The 16929-nt window shown below is 60.3% G+C and overlaps 4 protein-coding genes across 4 annotated transcripts; 1 reads left to right on the top strand and 3 right to left on the bottom strand.

Annotated features, from left to right (window-relative positions):
- Positions 1–565: 565 nt before the first annotated feature.
- On the bottom strand, positions 566–2200 carry PAN0_020c5933 (MFS monosaccharide transporter; the record flags this gene model as incomplete). Its single annotated transcript, XM_014798627.1, has 1 exon — positions 566–2200. The coding sequence occupies one exon, from the start codon at positions 2198–2200 to the stop codon at positions 566–568; it is 1635 nt and encodes a 544-aa protein (XP_014654113.1).
- A 6129-nt stretch (positions 2201–8329) lies between these two features.
- Positions 8330–13180, bottom strand: PAN0_020c5932 (uncharacterized protein; the record flags this gene model as incomplete). The annotated part of the gene is made up of 1 exon (XM_014798626.1): positions 8330–13180. The coding sequence occupies one exon, from the start codon at positions 13178–13180 to the stop codon at positions 8330–8332; it is 4851 nt and encodes a 1616-aa protein (XP_014654112.1).
- A 724-nt stretch (positions 13181–13904) lies between these two features.
- PAN0_020d5931 (uncharacterized protein) lies at positions 13905–15042 on the top strand (the record flags this gene model as incomplete). Its single annotated transcript, XM_014798625.1, has 2 exons — positions 13905–13963; positions 14184–15042. The coding sequence occupies 2 exons, from the start codon at positions 13905–13907 to the stop codon at positions 15040–15042; spliced, it is 918 nt and encodes a 305-aa protein (XP_014654111.1).
- Positions 15043–15462: 420 nt separating this feature from the next.
- On the bottom strand, positions 15463–16533 carry PAN0_020c5930 (acetolactate synthase; the record flags this gene model as incomplete). The annotated part of the gene is made up of 1 exon (XM_014798624.1): positions 15463–16533. One exon carries the CDS (start codon positions 16531–16533, stop codon positions 15463–15465), a length of 1071 nt encoding a protein of 356 aa, XP_014654110.1.
- Positions 16534–16929: the final 396 nt, after the last annotated feature.

Here is a 16929-nt window from a genome sequence, read left to right as displayed (position 1 = left end):
ATGTTGCGCTCGCTCATCCCACCAACCTCGAAAGAAATCCTGGGTGTATTGGTGGGTTCAATGACGTACAGTCGCATCTCATGTTGCCAGCACATGCGTGTTGAGATGACGAGAGTAAGGACGGATGACAAGGTCAAAGGCGAAGACAAGATCAAGCGCAGGATGAGACGCCGGCGCAGCCATTGACAGCGACGCCTGACTCTGGCTCAAGCTCGAGCAGCCGTCGAATTCAGCGGCGGGCGCGCAACTCTTCAGGACTCAATTCCGCTCGGTCTTACGACCAAGGATTCATCATGCAACACTCATGCTCAAGCCAAAACAGCAGCCGGAGAAATGGAGAAGATGGGTATGAGATTGTCATCGAAAACAATTTTGAGAGAAGCCGCACCAGGCAAGGCCCGGAACTGCATTTGGTGCAAAGAGAACCAGAGTGACTATTCGTGTGTATCCGTGACTAGTTTGATTTGTAGATGAGGCATGCTAGCATCACAACATCATGCGATCAGACGCGCGCGTGCGCCACAGATCCAGCGTGGAATCATGATAGGTGCGTGAGAGAAGCACTTTAGTACTTCTTCTCGTCGTGGGTGGCGAGCTCGTCCTCCTTGACGGGGGCGACGGCACCCTCGAGGTCCGAGCGACGAGCGCGGATCTCGGCGTTGGCGGCGGACGACTTGATGGCGGTGGTCTGGGCGTACATCTCGTCGACCTCCTCGAGCGACAGCAGACGGGTCTCGTAGATGAAGAAGTAGGCAAAGACGGCGCAGCCGGCGCAAGTGCCGGTCCAGATGAAGAACACCTTGGTGCCAAGACCAGCGTGGCCAGGGCCGGACTGGACGAGATAGGGAGTGGCGAAGCCAATGCCGAAGTTCCACAGCCAGTTGGAGGCAGTGCAGAGCGAGAGAGCCTTAGCGCGGATGGCGAGAGGGAAGATCTCACCGCAGACGACCCAGGCAGCGGGACCCCAGGTGGAGGCGAAGCCGGCGATGTAGATGCAGACAAAGGCGATGAGGGCCTTGCCACCGGACTGGTTGGTGTTGGGTACGGCAGTGCCGACGACGGCGACGATGAGCTCGCAAAGGCACATCCAGACGGCACCCCAGATGAGGAGGTTGCGGCGACCGACGCGCTCCATCATGTACATGCCTGGGAGGGTGGTGACGACGTTGACGACATTGGAAATGACCGAAAAGATGAAGGGGTTGGAGCCGGGGAGGGCGTTCTGGAAGAAGGTGGTGCCGAAGTAGAAGATGAAGTTGATACCGGTGAGCTGCTGGAAGGCCTGGATGAAGATGCCGGTGAAGGAGCGGAGGAAGTAACGGCGGTCGTTAGGCTTGAAGCAGTCGAGGTACGAGCCGGTGCTGTGGGTCAGCTCGATATCGAGGTTGGTCTGGATGACCGAGAGCTCGGAGCGGACGATTGGGTCGTCAACGTCGGTGGAGTTGAGGCGGGCGAGCGACTTGGAGGCAGCCTCGTGGTTGCCCTTCTTGACGAGCCAACGGGGCGACTCGGGGAGGACAAGGAAGAAACCGCAAAGGATAAGAGCAAACGCGAACTGAATACCGACGGGGATGCGCCACGAGCTGGTGTTTGTGCGGTTCTTGGTGCCGTAGGTAGCGAGCGAAGCGATGAGGAGACCGATGGTGATAGCCCACTGGTAACCGGAGACAACGGCACCACGGATCCAGCGAGGAGCAGTCTCGGACTGGTACATGGGGACGATGGTTGAGAGGATACCAACACCGAGACCAGCGACGACACGGCCGCCAGTAAAGACACCGAAGTCAGTGGTGGCCATCTGCATGACGACACCGACGCAGAAGACGAGGAGAGCGACCTGCATACCCCATCGGCGACCGAGGACGTCCGAGATGGGAGCACCAGCCAGGGCACCAACGAAGGTACCGGCGGAGAGAATCGAGACGACAAGCGACTGGTCGCTGGTCGTCAGATCGAAACCGGGCTTGGGTACACCGGAGGTGTTGGAGGGGATGTTATCGAAGTACTGTCCGAAGGTCTCACGGAAGTTCTCCATGACGAGGAGACCCGAAATGGTACCAGTGTCGTAACCGAAGAGAACACCACCGAAAGCGGAAGCAGCGGCCACCAGAATGGCCGGGAGCGACTGTCTCACGCTAGCGGGGCGGGCCACAGGGCCAGTGGAGGCGTAGCCGGTATCGACAACAGCACCTCCAGCCATCTTGAAGAGATAGAAGAGAGAGGTAAGGGTGTGTGAAGGGAGAGGTGGTAGGGGAAGAGGCTGCCTTGAAGGGGAAGGGGAAGGGGAAAGCCTTGACGGATTATGGGGAAGAGGTGATGGGGTTCGAGCGAGTCCGGGGGGGTTTATGTAGACGATGGGCAAGGGTCCGTAGCCATTGGGGAGGCTGGGGCTCGTGTGAGGTTGGTGGTGGGGGGCTGCTCGAAGGGGCAAAAAAAGGGGAAGGGGAGGCTGGGGCTCGTGTGAGGTTGGTGGTGGGGGGCTGCTCGAAGGGGCAAAAAAAAAAAAAAAAGTCGCGCCACACCGACGCCGCTAGCTGTGCTGTACCGCACAGCGACAGATGCAGCGAGGCCAGCAGGGCACAATAACAAAAATGGAGAAAGAAACGACGAAGGGCAGAGTGCCGTTTGGCGCCCACATGCGGGCGTGGAGCCAGGCGAATGAACAATAGAAAGCATGGGGATGGCCAGTGTGGCCTCGCTCTGAAGGCCCAGTCCTGGGTAGCAACGCGGACGCGCGCGACGCACCCCAGCAGTGAAGAGCTGCCAACATCCAATCAACACACTGGGGACCCCAAGCGGAGCGCAGACGCCCGGATCTGGAGGATGGGGGCTGGCCACGGGGGCGAAATGCAGGTTCGACGACCACCAGCCTAGCGAGCCACGCACGCGGGGCAAAAAGAGAAGAAGAGAAGAGAGAAAAGAGGAAAGGGCGAATCGTCTGGGCGTCCCAGGCGCACTGGCACAGTGGCGCACTGGCACGGAGGAGATTCGAACCAACTTCGGACAATAAGCCGTCTGACGGCCACTCGGGCAGTCAAACCCGGCTGGCGGGCTGGGGCGATGCGCCGGTGGCTTTCGGCCCTGAGGCAGACTGGCAGAGCCGAGCGTGGGGACGGCGTGGAGCGACTCGCCTCCTCGCTCTGGTGCGGGCATGCAACAAGCGGGGACCCAGACTACCCAGGTTTGATTTGGCACGCGTCGACCTGAGGCCTAGATTATTCAGTCTCCGACGCATTTGATTGGCTCATTCGCCCGGATTTTTTTTCTCGTCTCTCTTGTTGCTACCCTCATCGACGCTGCGCGGCCTGTTTTTCTGCTCGATGCCCGTCCCTCTCTCGCTCTCTCGCTCTCTTCATTCGACGGAGAGCCCTTTGAGCGTGCGCCGCAGAACGGTGCGCCGCTGCGGTCCATGTCAAAGCTTGAGTTTGAGGCCTTTGGAGCTTTCGAATTTTGAGCCGTGGCAACAAGCCATCTTGGTTCCAATTCTTCTGACGGCATCCCCATCGGCCGGTCATCGAGAAGCGCAAACCCTCCATGTGGTCAGTGCTAGCCTATGAGAGCTCGACTTGGCTTGCTGTGGTCGCAGGCGTGTTGGGATGCGCAGCTCTTGATTCCTGCTTTGCATTGAAGCTGCCGACTGCCGAGTGCACGCAGCCACCGCCGCGCCCGCCCCGCGGGGCCCTCTGTCTCTCCGCAGTGGGGCAGCCGTGCTAGTGACCGGGAGTTGGAGGCCGAGTTGCACCGTAACGGCACCTCACAGGTGCTCCTGTCACTTTCGTCTCGCTCGCAGGTCCGTCACAGATGCCCAAATCGGGTGCATGCATGAGCCACCTCCCGGCATCACCGGCTGGCTTGGGTCACGGCGAGTCTTTCCGTTCGGCTGGAATGCGCTCGCTCGCACGTCCAGCTTGACTGCACCGAACTTCGCTTTATGCCACCGCCCATTGCGACGGTCGATTTGTTGGATCCGAGCCTCGCTGCCAAGTCAATCCACCTAGCCGAGCTGTTGGAAGCAGCTCCACCCGCCTTTTCGAGCAGGCGAGCCCTTTGCGGGGACTGCCAAGCTGTCGAGCGCTACGGCAAGTACTTCGAACTCGAGACGCCACAAATTTCTTTGGGCCGCAATTGCGCATCTGAGAGCTGGCAAAAGCAGGCTAAAGCAGGCACAGGCAGGGCGCAGATCAGGAAAACTACTGAAGAGGGACGAGACCGCTGCACTGCACTCACACTAAGAAATTTGGTGATGATCGGTTCTTTCGACCGTAAATCGCCTGCCAGCTGCGAGCGCTGGTCGAGATAGGCACTCGCCCTGTATTCCGTCGGCAAGCTGTCGAGGCAGCAATCACCGTCAGAGCTCACGCGCCGCCACGGGACCGTCGAGCACGCCTGTCGCGGGGGAACATCGGCCTCGCTTAGATGGCCAAGAGGGTTGGCAACCCCAACCTCTGCCCTCACGACCTCGTGGACCTGCCTTCCCGCCTCCCCGCCAGTCAGACTCAACGCGTCCACCTATGCCCAGGTTTGGCCTAATTCGGCTGGTCCACCGTCGGTCGAAGTGTCTCAGCCGCGCAGCTCCTTTCTCCGAGCTGCTTGCGGAATTCGAATTTTCGGTGTGTTTTGGTCCTTTTTTTTTGGGGGGGAGAGAGGGTCTCTCTTTTTGGTTCACGGAATCCCACTTCGTACAATGACACGCTCTGGACGTGCACAGTCGGAACGGGCGACACCTTGTCTCTCGCACCGGTAACAGCACTTCGGTGTAGCTGTCCTTAGGCACAGATTGAGGCAACGAGAAGTGCAAGGCGATGGACACATGAAGATCTCGAGCGATTGTTTTTCTTTGTTCGATCGGAGGATTTACGGACAACACCTTGCTAGAAGGAACCGAAGCGGACGTTACGGGAGCAAGGGACAGAAATCATGGCCTCGTGTTTACAGGCGTGAGGCACGGAGACTCTTCAACCGAACAGGTGCAGCCAAGACAGGATGACTCTGGAGCTCTGAGCTTGATCCGAGATGTCCGACACGACCGGAGCATTCAACCTTGCTTACCCAGACCAAACGGCAGTCAGACTGAGAGGACCGAGGCCCGTCATCATCAAGCTCAAGCATGGTCCGATCGGCTGGCGGTCCCCTTGACCGTTAAAGCGCACAAAAGAAGGGATCGAATACATTCGGTATACAGTCCGCAAGGGCTGACGATCCAGGTCAGGGCACGATGGATCGAGCTGCAGGTACCAGGTCACTCGAGTCGCCGGTCAGTTGTCATCGCCATGCGCATCGCCGTCCTCCAATCGTGTCTCTGCGAAAAATTCGGGGGAGGGGGGGGGGGGGGGGGGCCCGTGGGGCAGACCATGACCCTGACATGCTCTCCACAGAGCCATGTTGGGCCCCGCCTCCTCCATATCGAGTCTGGATGCTACATCCAACTCAGCAAGCAAGCTTGTGGGGTCAGAGACGCACTGCCATGTCCTTGGCGACGACGCAGGCACACCTCGGCAGCTTGGATCACTGCCAAGCAGCAAGGAGGGAGGCTCAACGCGAGGATCGGCCATAGTTCGACCGGTCAAGCCACACGTCGCCGGGGAGAATCAGAGTGGGCCCGTTTCGGGTTGTCATGTCATCCAATCCGAAGAGAGCGGCGATGAGCACAGTGTCATGGCTACTGTAAGACGGTCGAGACTGCTCCGGCCATGGCTTGGAAGCCCACCCAAAGTTTCGGAAGGGACAGGATTGAAAACTACCTGCAGCAGATCACCAACTGCTCGTGTGCCTGCGATCCCCAAGGACGATTCAGATTCGGTCTCGGACGAAGCCGAGCGAGGTTGCAGCGAAATTTTGACGAAAATTCTCCGCTGAGGCCCAGTGCCGCAGGTTGGCGCGTCTCGGTCGCAATCTCAGCCGCAGACGCATGACGATCAGACCCTCAAATTTTTTAAGGTGGGATCGAGCAAAATACGTATTGGTGTGTGCCTGAGTCGCCATACTGTCGTACAACAAGTTGGACACCATCCCATGTTTCTCCTTCGCGTAGAGCACATGCTGGACACTTCATGACGTCCGCTTCTACTAGAGGTCTCGTCGAAAGCGTCTACAAGCTACAGTACCGAGAGAGACGCAGGCAGGAGCCGCAGCTGGATGTAAGAAAATTCTCGGCTTCCTGTGCTTTTCGCCCGCATGCATGAAGCCAAGGAGCTTTTTCGGAGAAATTGGTTGACCGATGGAAATTAGCCCGTCACGCAACCAAGGTGGGCAGCGCAGGACAACGCCAGAGCAGCAGAGACGAACAGACAGGAGCTTGTGCACCAAGACAGCAGGGGCACACGAGTTGGACAAAGGACCTGCCCGTCGTGTGCTGTTCGCATCTGAGGTGGCCTAGGCAAATCTCGAGAGACCGTCTGACGCTTTGAAAAGCAGGTCCTCCGTGGCCAGTCGAGCCGAGGCACTCATTCAAGCTACTGAAATTGCAATTCCACCTTTTTGCGATTTGGACGCCTCGCGTGGCGATTCAGTCGGCCCGCGTTGTCAGTGTCGACGCCTCGGTTGGCGCAACTGTGGCTTCAGCGAGGCTCGCCTATGACGCCCTGCATTTTCTCGTACCGCATTCGCCCACGCGTACCACAAAGCCAACGCTCACGACTCACGCAACCCACTTTCCTCCACATCCTTACCCCACCTTTGTCATAGAACATATGAACGCTAACTTTCGATTCAAATGTCACAGTGGTTCAGTGAGAAGGTCAATATGGCTCTGTTGGCGAGGCAGGAGTGACACACATTCTCGAGAGGTGAGGGAAGGGTGACAACACTCTGCTGGGGCGCTTGAGCTACGCAGAGAAGACGCGACAGAGAAAAAAGGTGCCGTGAGTGCAGCGGCAGCAGAGGCGGATCATGCATGCAGCTCAAGGCAAGATTTCGGCTGAACTTTGCACCCGTGTCGCGTAAGGCGTCGAAAAGGCTGCGCTCCGATCCTGGGTCTGGTCTCTCAATTCCCCTTCGGCCGCGGCGCGCGCCGCTCGGCTGGCATCGAGCAACGCAGCTGAGTCTCGCCCCCCAGCTTCGTTTCGACGCCCTTTTCGCCGCGCACAACACTACTATTGCCGTCCGCTCGCTACACGCAAACTGTCGCTCCATCCTACCGGCCGCAACGGCGATCCCCTTAGCGAGCGGGATCGGGTGCAATCCTGCATCCGCCATCTTTACTCTGCCCCGTCAGCAATCGTTTTCAATGTTGCACGAGGCGAGCTCGGTGGCACGGGAATGGATTCAGAGCAAGTTTCAATAACGCTCAAGAGGCGTGGGTAGGCGGGGTCTCGCTCTCGCCTGTTGAGTGTGCATGAACGATTTATGCCCAAGGTTCCTCCGAGTATCAGCCGCCCCCGATCCGTTGTTCCAGCGCACTGATCCCCGCATCCCGCATCCCGCAACCCCACCCCCGCACCCGCCTAGTCCCTCCAGTCACTGCAGTAGCATATTCCGCCACAGATCTCCCCAGGAAAGGTCTCGCCACCATCGTCTGGCACGCCCCAGTCTGAGTGGCGGAACTTGTAGATCCGAGCACGATAAGAAAATCTCCATCCCCATCTCCGTTTCTGTCTGTGTACAGTAGCCGTGGGCAAGATCATCCCCGCATTTTCGACCAGAACCTTGAGACAGCTGCCACTTTGGGAATGCCATGCCAACTTTTCGCACCATCTTTGCGCCCTGACCCTCGTCGTTGCAACAGAGCATGAGCGAAACAAGGTTTGATCGGAATTGGTCTCCGCAGTCTGTGCCCGGACTAGCTTGCCCCGCGCTCGATCCCATCGACGTGCAACATCCCCACACACACGGTGTTGGAGTGACCAGGCATGTGCGCACGGAATAACGGAGCCCCGTCCTCCGTGCATGAACACATGCGCCTCGCTGCCCCATCGACTCCAAGCTTTCTCGACCCCCGCATAACTCTCACACACACCCAGTCGGCGTCCGCTGCAGCATGCCTGCGGAGATCACTCTCGCTTACCGATCTGTCCTGCCGCTGCTCAGCTCGGCAACCACGTCGTGATCCTGTCAACCCTTGACATTGCGTGAAGTGCTTTGGTATGGTCCCAATGAGCTGATTCGGACGCCTCCAATGCGAAGCTTCACTGCAGCGTATCCCGTGCTGCGAACCGTGCGCCACGACTCCGCACCACCAGCCCGCCACTGTAGTCCGCAATTCGGAGATGAGTTGCATTCCGAGCTTTTGCGCGTGCCGCACCTACACCAGATTTCGTCCATCCAGGTTGTCTCGCTTGTCGAGATCCAGGAACGCGTCGAGCGTGTGCCGACGGCGACAGCACTGACCGCTTCACGCCGAAGGCTTCCTGGCTTCCTGAATGTAGCGCACCAGCGCAGAGGCGTCTCCGGAGAGCGTCTCGTACAGGAAAGTTCGCCCGTTGTTGACGCGGATTGTGAAAGACTTGCCGCCCTTGAAGTCGAGTCCAGTGAGCAAGTTGGGTATGGCTTGCTGCAAGGGTCGTTCCTGCGCTAGTGCCACTCCACCCTCGTCCTCCTCGCCGCCTTCAGGGTCCAGGCGCACCGAGGCTCTCCGATCCGAGCTCCTCTCAAACTCAACGCCGCCATGCGACGCCGTAAGCGAGGAGCTGCCAGCTGGGTCCAGAGCGGCGCTCGCATCGCTGCCGCCCGCCTTGGAAGGAAGTGCGAGGATGACCTCGCTTTTGACTTTTAGAGCCGTCGCAGTCTCCTTGACGCACAGCAGCCTTGGAAAGTCGGTGAGCACCAACTGGCGGCGCTTCGTGAACATCTTGCCGGCGCCCGTCTTTTTCTGCGCCACGGGCGTGCTGTACAGCATGAGCTCCTTGGGCAGTAGCAAAGCTGTCCAGCTCTGTTGCAGGCCCACTGCCGACGCAAGGCCAGCATCTCCACCTCCTTGAGACTGCTGCTCTCGCACGGTAGGGCTCGGACTGTGGCTCAGACCACCCGTTCCTTGGACAGAGCGGGCGAAAGGTCTCGAGCCTTTAGCAGCGGTGTAGTTCGCACCTCCATTGCCGTTCTCGGAAGCCTGAGCCGCATCGATCGACATCGACGCCATCTTGCGCCTCGGTGCAGTGTTGGCTCCTTGAGGGAGCGGAGACGCGGTGCCACCGCCGCCAGCATTCGACATGAACCGGCTCTGGAACCCGTCTGCCAGCCGTTGCAGGCCACTTTGTCTTCGTGGCAAACGTTGCTCGCCCCTCGGATCGCGCACGTTGGAGCTCGCGTCGGACATGTCCGAGTCGTCGGCGTCGTCCGCTCCGCTCCGCGACATCGCGTCGAGACTCAACGAGCTCTCTTCGGCGCCTCCATGTGGCTGATTGTCGATGCTCTGCGTGTCGCCATTGTAAGCCTGCGAGTCGGACGAGCTAACAAAGCCCTCGTCAAAGCTGAAATCGCTCGTGTTGCCAAATTCTCGACGTTGCGGCATGGGCGCAGGCTGCACGAGGCCCGTCTTGATGTCCGGGGCCTCCACGCGCCAGAGGGCATCAAAGTCGACGCCGGAAAAGAAGCGATGCGCCTTGATCTCAGCAGCCGAAGGTCTCTCTGCTGGATCAAGCACGAGCAGACGGTTGATGAGCTCTTCCGCGTCATCTGGGAAACCTTGAGGGAACGTGAATTCCCGATTCTTCACCTTCTGGAGCGTCTGGTACTCGTTGACGCCTTTGAAAGGTGGCCTACCGGCCAGCATCTGGAAGAGGACGCATCCAAATGCCCACCAGTCGGCGGGTTTGCCTGCTGGCTGCGCCTTCTCCACCAGCAATTCTGGCGAGACGTATTCAGCCGTGCCTACAAAGCTCGCAGCTCGGGTCTGCTGGGGCGGAGGCGGGGTTTGAGCGGCAGTGGCTTTTGCGGTCGGGACATCCGTCTCGCCAACGGCATGCACGATCTTGGCGCTGCCGAAATCGGTGATCTTGATGCGATGCGCGGCATCGAGCAGGATGTTTTCCGGCTTGACGTCGCGGTGGACCACTCCTGCGCGATGCATGGCATCGATCGTGTCGGCCAGTTGAGCTGCATAGTATCGGGCTGATGCCGCGTCGAAGCTACCGTGCTTGCGGATGAAGTTGAGCAGCTCGCCGTTGCTTGCCAGCTCGAGAACGAAGTACAGACTCTCGCGATCCTGGAAGGTCCAATAAAGCGTCACAACCCCTGGGCATTGGATCATTCGACTGAGCGCCTCCTTCTCGATGGCAACGTACTTCTGCTTGCCCTGCTTGAGGATGTGAACCTTGTCGACCACTTTTACAGCATACGACTTGCGGCCGGACAGGTCGATCCTGCGGCGACGCTTCCGCGCCGATTCACTACCGACCATGGCAGCTGCAGCCGATGTGGCGTTCGGGTCGACCACCGAAGGATCCTTCGGCGAAGGCCCGGACAGCAGATCCCATGCTTCGAGCACTGTAGAGTAGGACCCCTCTCCGAGCGTTTCTCCGAAGTGGAAATCATTGGGACCCCTTGTTGATGTCGTGCGAGACTGCGACGGCGTGCTGGGACGGTCCGAGCCGATGGAGGCCGATGACGGTTGCAGACGCGGGCTGCGCAGAAGCGAGATCGAAGCTGGACTTCTGCCGTAGAGCGAGTCTGAGATACGTGATGGTCCGACTCGGATCGTCTCGGGCGAGCGTGCCAGCTGTGAGGCCGGTGAGGCTGACCGCGAATGGGGATTCGGACGCACGGCAAGAGGCAGCATTCCCGCGCTTGGCGGAGACAGGGCCATCTGATAATCACCGTCCAGCCCAGAAGGCGCGGGGGAAGCTGGCGACATCTTCCCCGCGCCATGGACGGTGGAGCGCTCCAGCTGGTCACCGTTGACGCTGTCGTCGTCCTCCAGGATGACAGAGACATGCGGTGGCGCGCGATTTGCGGAGTCGTTGCCCTGAGCAGTGCTGCACGAGCTGCTCTTCGAGTGTGTTCCCGATCGAGCGTAGTAGGCATCCGAGAGCGGGCCTTCGACAGGGCTTTGAGGGGCGGGAGAGGATCTGTTGCGGTCGAGGCTGTGACTTCTTCGGCTGATTGAGCTTTCGCTCGTGCGAGCCCGCAGAATGGCGGGTCGTTTTGAGTTCGACCACAGGCGTTGGCGTTGAACCAAATCGGGTCTGCGTGAAGTGCCAGCGCTTGAGCCGACACCGAGCGACGCCTCGCTGCCGGCGCCACTGCTGGGACGCCGGAGCTTCGGCTGAGACGGGAACTCGCGCATGCGTCTATCGGACGCGGCCTCATCCGCGGTAGCTGGCGAATAGCTGGCGGGGACCGGAGATGGCTCGCTCGGAGAGTCAGGCAGCGAAGCGATCCCGGCTTGTGCTTCCATACGGACCACTTCGGCAGGCGTGGGAGGCTGTGGAGATGAGGCAGAGCCGTTCGATGCTTGGATCAGGTCGGTCGCAGGTGTGTTCTTCGCTCTCGCGTTTGCAGAGGAGATTGTGTATAGGGCAGGCCTGGCAGGTGATGCGTCGACGACGCTGGGATCTTGGATGCCTAAGCCTGGTGAGGCGACGCGACCGAAAGCCTCGCTGCTGCTCTCGGCACGTACCAAGACGGGCTTGTGCGTCGCCGAAGATCTGCGTCGAGCATTCCGAGCCGCATCGGTGCCACTTGCTTCGGCCGTCAAGAAGGGATTGGCAGTTGTATCTGCGCCGGCATTGAAGGTCGTGTGGGGGCGAATCTCGTCCACATCTGGAGTGGCTGTCAAACCCGGCTCCTGGGCAGCGTACGAGTCTTCAGGATGCTTGGGGACGAAGAGGGGCGCATTCGTGACTGAACTGGTTCGGAAATCCGCTGGGACGGGCGTGAGAGCTGGGTGGAGCGGAGTGCCGGTGGTTGAGCCAGCGGTATGAGGTGCGCTTGTGAAGTAGCTCGAGCTGCGCGGCAGAGGAGTGCGCATAGGTGGGACCAGGTTGAGCTCGTCCTCGGAGCTGTCGAGCGGATTGAACGCTGTGGATAGGTCAGAGGCCGCTGGGCCCAGGCCGGTGACGATGTTGGCCTTGATTCCTAATCGACCAGCTCCTTTGGCAAACTTTTGGCGCAGCACCTCTCGAGAGCGCTTTGCGGGGGACGAAGACGACTGAAGATCTTCGGACGAGGGATCCGACGGCTCTTCAGGGGCTACTGAAGGCGCCTTGGGCTTGTTGGTGCGCATACCGGGCCCGACACGATACATCCAGGCGTCGGATGCTGGTTTAGGAACGCCCTTATGTCGGTCGGAGGTGGAAGCCCTGGAAGCTGCTGTCGCCTGGCTGGAGCCGACCCCTGCAGCAGCTGAAGGATTGGAAGACACCGGTGGAGCCATGAGGTCGATGCTAGCAGCGGAGATGTCGTTATGATGGTTTTGCGGAGCTTGGGCGAAATCCTGGTGGCTCGAGCGAGGCTGTGTGGCCATGGCGAGAGGCCCGTAAGGATTGTTGCGCCGACCAGCGTTGCGGAAGCTAGCACCGGCGCCACCGAATCCGAGGCGGACATTGCCCATGGGAGCTTCGCGGAAGGGCACAGCCTCGAGGCTGCTTGTGCTGTTGACGGAGCTGACGGAGCTGACGGACATGGCTCGACCGAGGCTGACGCCGCCTGCGCTCGAAGCGCCCTCGCTGGCCTCGCCGCTCCCACTGCGATTGCCCGAAGCGATGCTGCTGGAGGAGGAGCTGGGATGCGAAGGCGAATGTGGTGGTGCAGCGGCGGCACTTCTGTGCGAACTGGATGCAAGAGCTGTAGAGCCCCACGAAGAGAGGGGCAAAGACGACTGGGACGACTGGCGAGAGCTGTTGGCGGTCTGCATGGGACCGCGATTCTGGGAGGCAAAGCGACGAGGCATGGGGCCCGAGTCGCTGATCATGAGCTCGTCATCGTCGTCGTCGGTGGTGAGTTGATTATGAGCCGCCGATACAGCCCGTGAGGACCTGTCCTCCGCCTCGCTTCCTGCTCTGGACAGAAGACCCTTGCGGATTCGAGTCGTTGATGCGGAGGACGAAGGTGGCGCATTGGAGCGAAGACTGCTCTTGCGAGAAGCCGCAGCGCTCGAGGTTGCCGACGGCGCCTGCAGGGGTGTGGGCGCGCTCATGGGAGTGTCGGGCGCCGAGGGATGCGGTGGTGGCGGACCGTCGGGAGGCGCCATGACAGCTGGCGCCGAGCCCGAGCCCGAGCCACCCGTAGGATGGGAATCACCGTCCATATGAGCCGGCTGTGGTGTAGGATGCGATGCTCATCTGCGAGACGGGAGAAGGAAGGAGACGGCGACGAGAAGCCAGGGTCTTGCCATGCGCATTGATGAGCCTCTTGGCTGCACGCATCACTTGGCTGACTGATTCGTGCAGCCAGAACTCCTGATGCCATGCAATGTACGCCCGTTCGAAGCAAAAGGCGCTGTGCTGCTGCAATTTTTGGAACCATTCGAGGCGGGTCGCGCACGCTCGGCAGCTCGCGTGGAGGTCCGTCCGCCGGGTCCAGAACATGAGATGGATCGCAGATGAACGAGCCCGATCGACGATCTTTCCTTTGTTACATCATTGTGAGCACCACACTAGAATTGCCGGACTCGTACGAAATTGCACCAAGGCCTCAAACGCACGATAGTGTGAGTAATTTGAGCGTAAGCCATGGTCGTGTGGTCGCGTCGCGCCGCCATTTCGCGGTGGCAAGGCTTGCTGCGAAGCCTCCGCATTTTCTTCTGCTGCTGAGCGGCATTTTCCCGTTTCGGCAACGCGTAAATTTGGAACCCTCCACCGCCGCGTCGAGGCGGTCCGCAGATTCATCCACTTTCTACCGCGGCCCTCTGCGGCTCGCGCCAGTCATGAGAAAAATCAGAGTGCGGACCTGCCGCGAAATTTCACAAACTTTTGCCGGAAATTGATGGACGCGGCTCGACCGACAGAGCACGGCCAGGCGACCTCGGCAAAATGGGCGGCTCGACGCTCGCCTCAGCGCTCGCCTCAGCGCTCGCCTCAGCGCTGAGGCCGTGGGAGCGGAGCGGATGGAGAAGCTGTCGAGGGATCTCCTTGCATTCCCGTCTTCCGATCTGGGAACGAACGCGAGCCAGAGGCGGGCGCCGGAAGCTCCATCCTTCCGACCATCAACTCTTCCCATTCTAAGCTCCAAAGCCAGCCCAGCTCTCCCCCCGCACTTGACGCTTCTACACGCATCGACTCTGCCTCCCTCCTGTCTTTTTGCTCTACAAGTGCCGGCCACTCGTACTTCGCATCCTCACATCCGCATTCCCATCACCTCGCCCACGGCTTCCATCTCCTCCACATCCCACCGACGTCGTTGTCAGCCTCTGTGTTCTTCGTGACCATGTTGCTCTCTCCAGCCGTCAAGACTTCGTACCTCAACACCATGGCGGGCGGCTCTTCGCCTACGCCTAAGCGCAGGATGGAAGGCGAAGAGACCGCAGAGACGTCGCCGCTCTCGGGCAAGCGTGCCCGCCCAACCATGCCGCTGCGAGGCTCGCGATCCGCGGCGTCGTTGCAGTTCCAGCAGCAGGCTCCGGTCCATCCTCCCATGCCTGTGCGCTCGATGTCCGAGTTCGCGCAGGATCCCTTTGCGAGCTCGTCCGACATCACCCTTGATGATCTGAGCGCACCCCAGCAGCAGAACTTGCAGCGCGACATCTTCACACATTCCTCCGCCACCTCGAACAAGGGCAAGGGTGCTGAGGCTGCTCCCTCGTCCGTCTTCACGAGCAACAACCCGCACTGGCTCAAGGTGGTCACCTCTTATGGCTACACGTTCATCAAGTCGGACGAGCTGCATCTGCTCGAAGGCAATGCCGACGTGCAGATGGTCATCGAGTCGAATCAGAACGAGGTGCCTCGCTCGCCTCCGGCGCAGATGCGCTACCCTATGGGTCTCGAATTCCCGCCCACTCCGTCGCCCTCGGACGATGGCAATGGAACCCCCGCCCACCGATACTTTGCTCAGCAGCATGCCGGCGGTAAGCCGCTGTGGGAGCATGTCGAAGGCGATTGCGAGGCTGCGCGCGCGCAGGCGCAGGCAGCAGCTGGCGGCATCAACGAGATGATGATGGACGAATGGTGATTGCATCTCGTCATCGCTCTGTTGTGTTCTCGTAGCCAGCTGTATCTGTCGTCCTTTGTCCGCTCCGTCTAAGTCTGTCGTCCCTCGCATTCAGTCCTCCCCGCATCTTTCCTCCGACCTTTCGAGTGCTGCTCACTTGTCCCCTTCGCTCCTGCCTGTCTGATGCAGCCTCTTGTATACTAGCTCCATCCGCGTCTTGTCGTCTGCCGTCCCGCCTATGAATCAGCCGCACTCGTAGTCTCATATCACCTAGCTCGACTTGATCGCAATGCTATCTCTCATTTACGCAGTCTCTTTGTCGTCACGCGATTCGCTGTTGCGCAGGCTGTGGGCACGTTCGCCCAAAGTGTTCCTGATGGTTTGAGAAGTGCGGCATGGTGCGGTTGGGGTTTGAGGGGATCGGGCGAGCTGGTCAGTGCTTTAGCCAGGGGGCAGAGCACCGGCGTCGATGGCCTCGACCTCCTCCTCGGTGAGGTCTTCGGCACCGGCGTAGGACGAAGGGATGGGCGAGCGGGGCAGGACCATGGTACCGGAACGCGCGCACTCGAGGATACCAAAGGGACGGACGAGCTTGAGGAAGGCGTCGCATCGGCTGCTCTTGCCGGACATCTCAACGATGACGCTTGTAGACGAGACGTCGACGACGCGGCCGCGGAACTGCTCGGCGAATGCGATGACGGAGCGCATGTTGTCCGACTTGACACGGAGCGCCTCGGTTGGCGTGAGCGGCGTCATGGCCTGCTGCGCCTGCTGAGCTGCTCCCGAGGAGGACGAGGTGGAAGCAGACTTGCCGGCATCAGTCTCTCGTTCTGCGATGAGCTCGGGCGTGTTTGCGGGGCTGGAGGCCTGTTGGGACTCTTCAAAGTACTCGGGGCCGAGGATGGAGACCTTGACGAGCATGAGCTCGCGCTCGATGACCTTGGTGTTGGTGTAGTCGAGCACGGCCCAGACGGGGACGAGGTCCTCGAGCTGCCTGCGGGCCTGCTCGATCACGCCGTCCTGGCCACGCAGCACGATGCACATGCGCGACAGATCGCGGATCTCGGTGCCGCACACGACGAGCGAGTCGATGTTGAAGCCTCTTGCGGCGAGGGTTCCGGCGACGCGCGACAGCACACCGGGCTCGTTCTGGACGAGGCAGTTGAGCGTGTGACGCTTGAAGGGCGCCTTGGACGGCGGCGGCGTGTTGTACAGGATGTTGGACACCGCCTGTGGTGCGTCGAGCGAAGGAGGCTCGAGCGACGGCAGCGGCGGCAGCTTGCGCAGCTTGTGTGCGAGCTTGTAGTCGAGCGCCGACGTCGAGTCGGACTCGAGCGGCTGCTGCTGGCCCTGCTGCGGCTGCTCACGCTTGTCGGTCGAGTTGGGCAGCGCGGCCTTGATCGATGATGACAGATGGCGGACGGCCGTGGTGCTGGCAGGCAGGCGCGCCATCGGCTGCGATGCCGACGACGATGCCGCCCTCAGCATGGAAGCAGCGCCTCTGGAGAACATCCTGGCGACAGCTGTGTGTGTAAGAAGCGGTGGCGGGAATGGAAGAAGCTCATGCGAAGCTGGCTCGCTTCTGGCGTTGGGCTCCCGAGGCTACTCTGGGTTGCGGATCTTCTCGCTCGCCCCCACCTGATTGAATGGAAAAACGGTGCGTGATTGCCCCGCCCCGCACGGCCAGCCTGCTTGATCCTGTCGAGACTCGCAGGCCAGCATCCAATCAGTAGGCCGCGCTGGCTAGTGACTCGGAGCGCCATATCTTCTTGGTCTGTGTTGCGACTCTATCGCACGAGTATGTCTGTCAATTTGGTGCCTTTTTTCGGTGGGTCTTCTTTCGGCCTTTTTTTTCCAAATTTTACTTCACTCCGCTCGACTTTCTTGACAGCTCGGTGAACGGCGCCG

The sequence above is a fragment of the Moesziomyces antarcticus genome, assembly GCF_000747765.1.
Source record: "Moesziomyces antarcticus DNA, scaffold: scaffold_v10020, strain JCM 10317, whole genome shotgun sequence".
Lineage (NCBI taxonomy): Eukaryota > Fungi > Basidiomycota > Ustilaginomycetes > Ustilaginales > Ustilaginaceae > Moesziomyces > Moesziomyces antarcticus.
The sequence above is the reverse complement of the archived record's forward strand: the minus strand, read 5'-3'. Positions and strand labels throughout refer to the sequence as shown.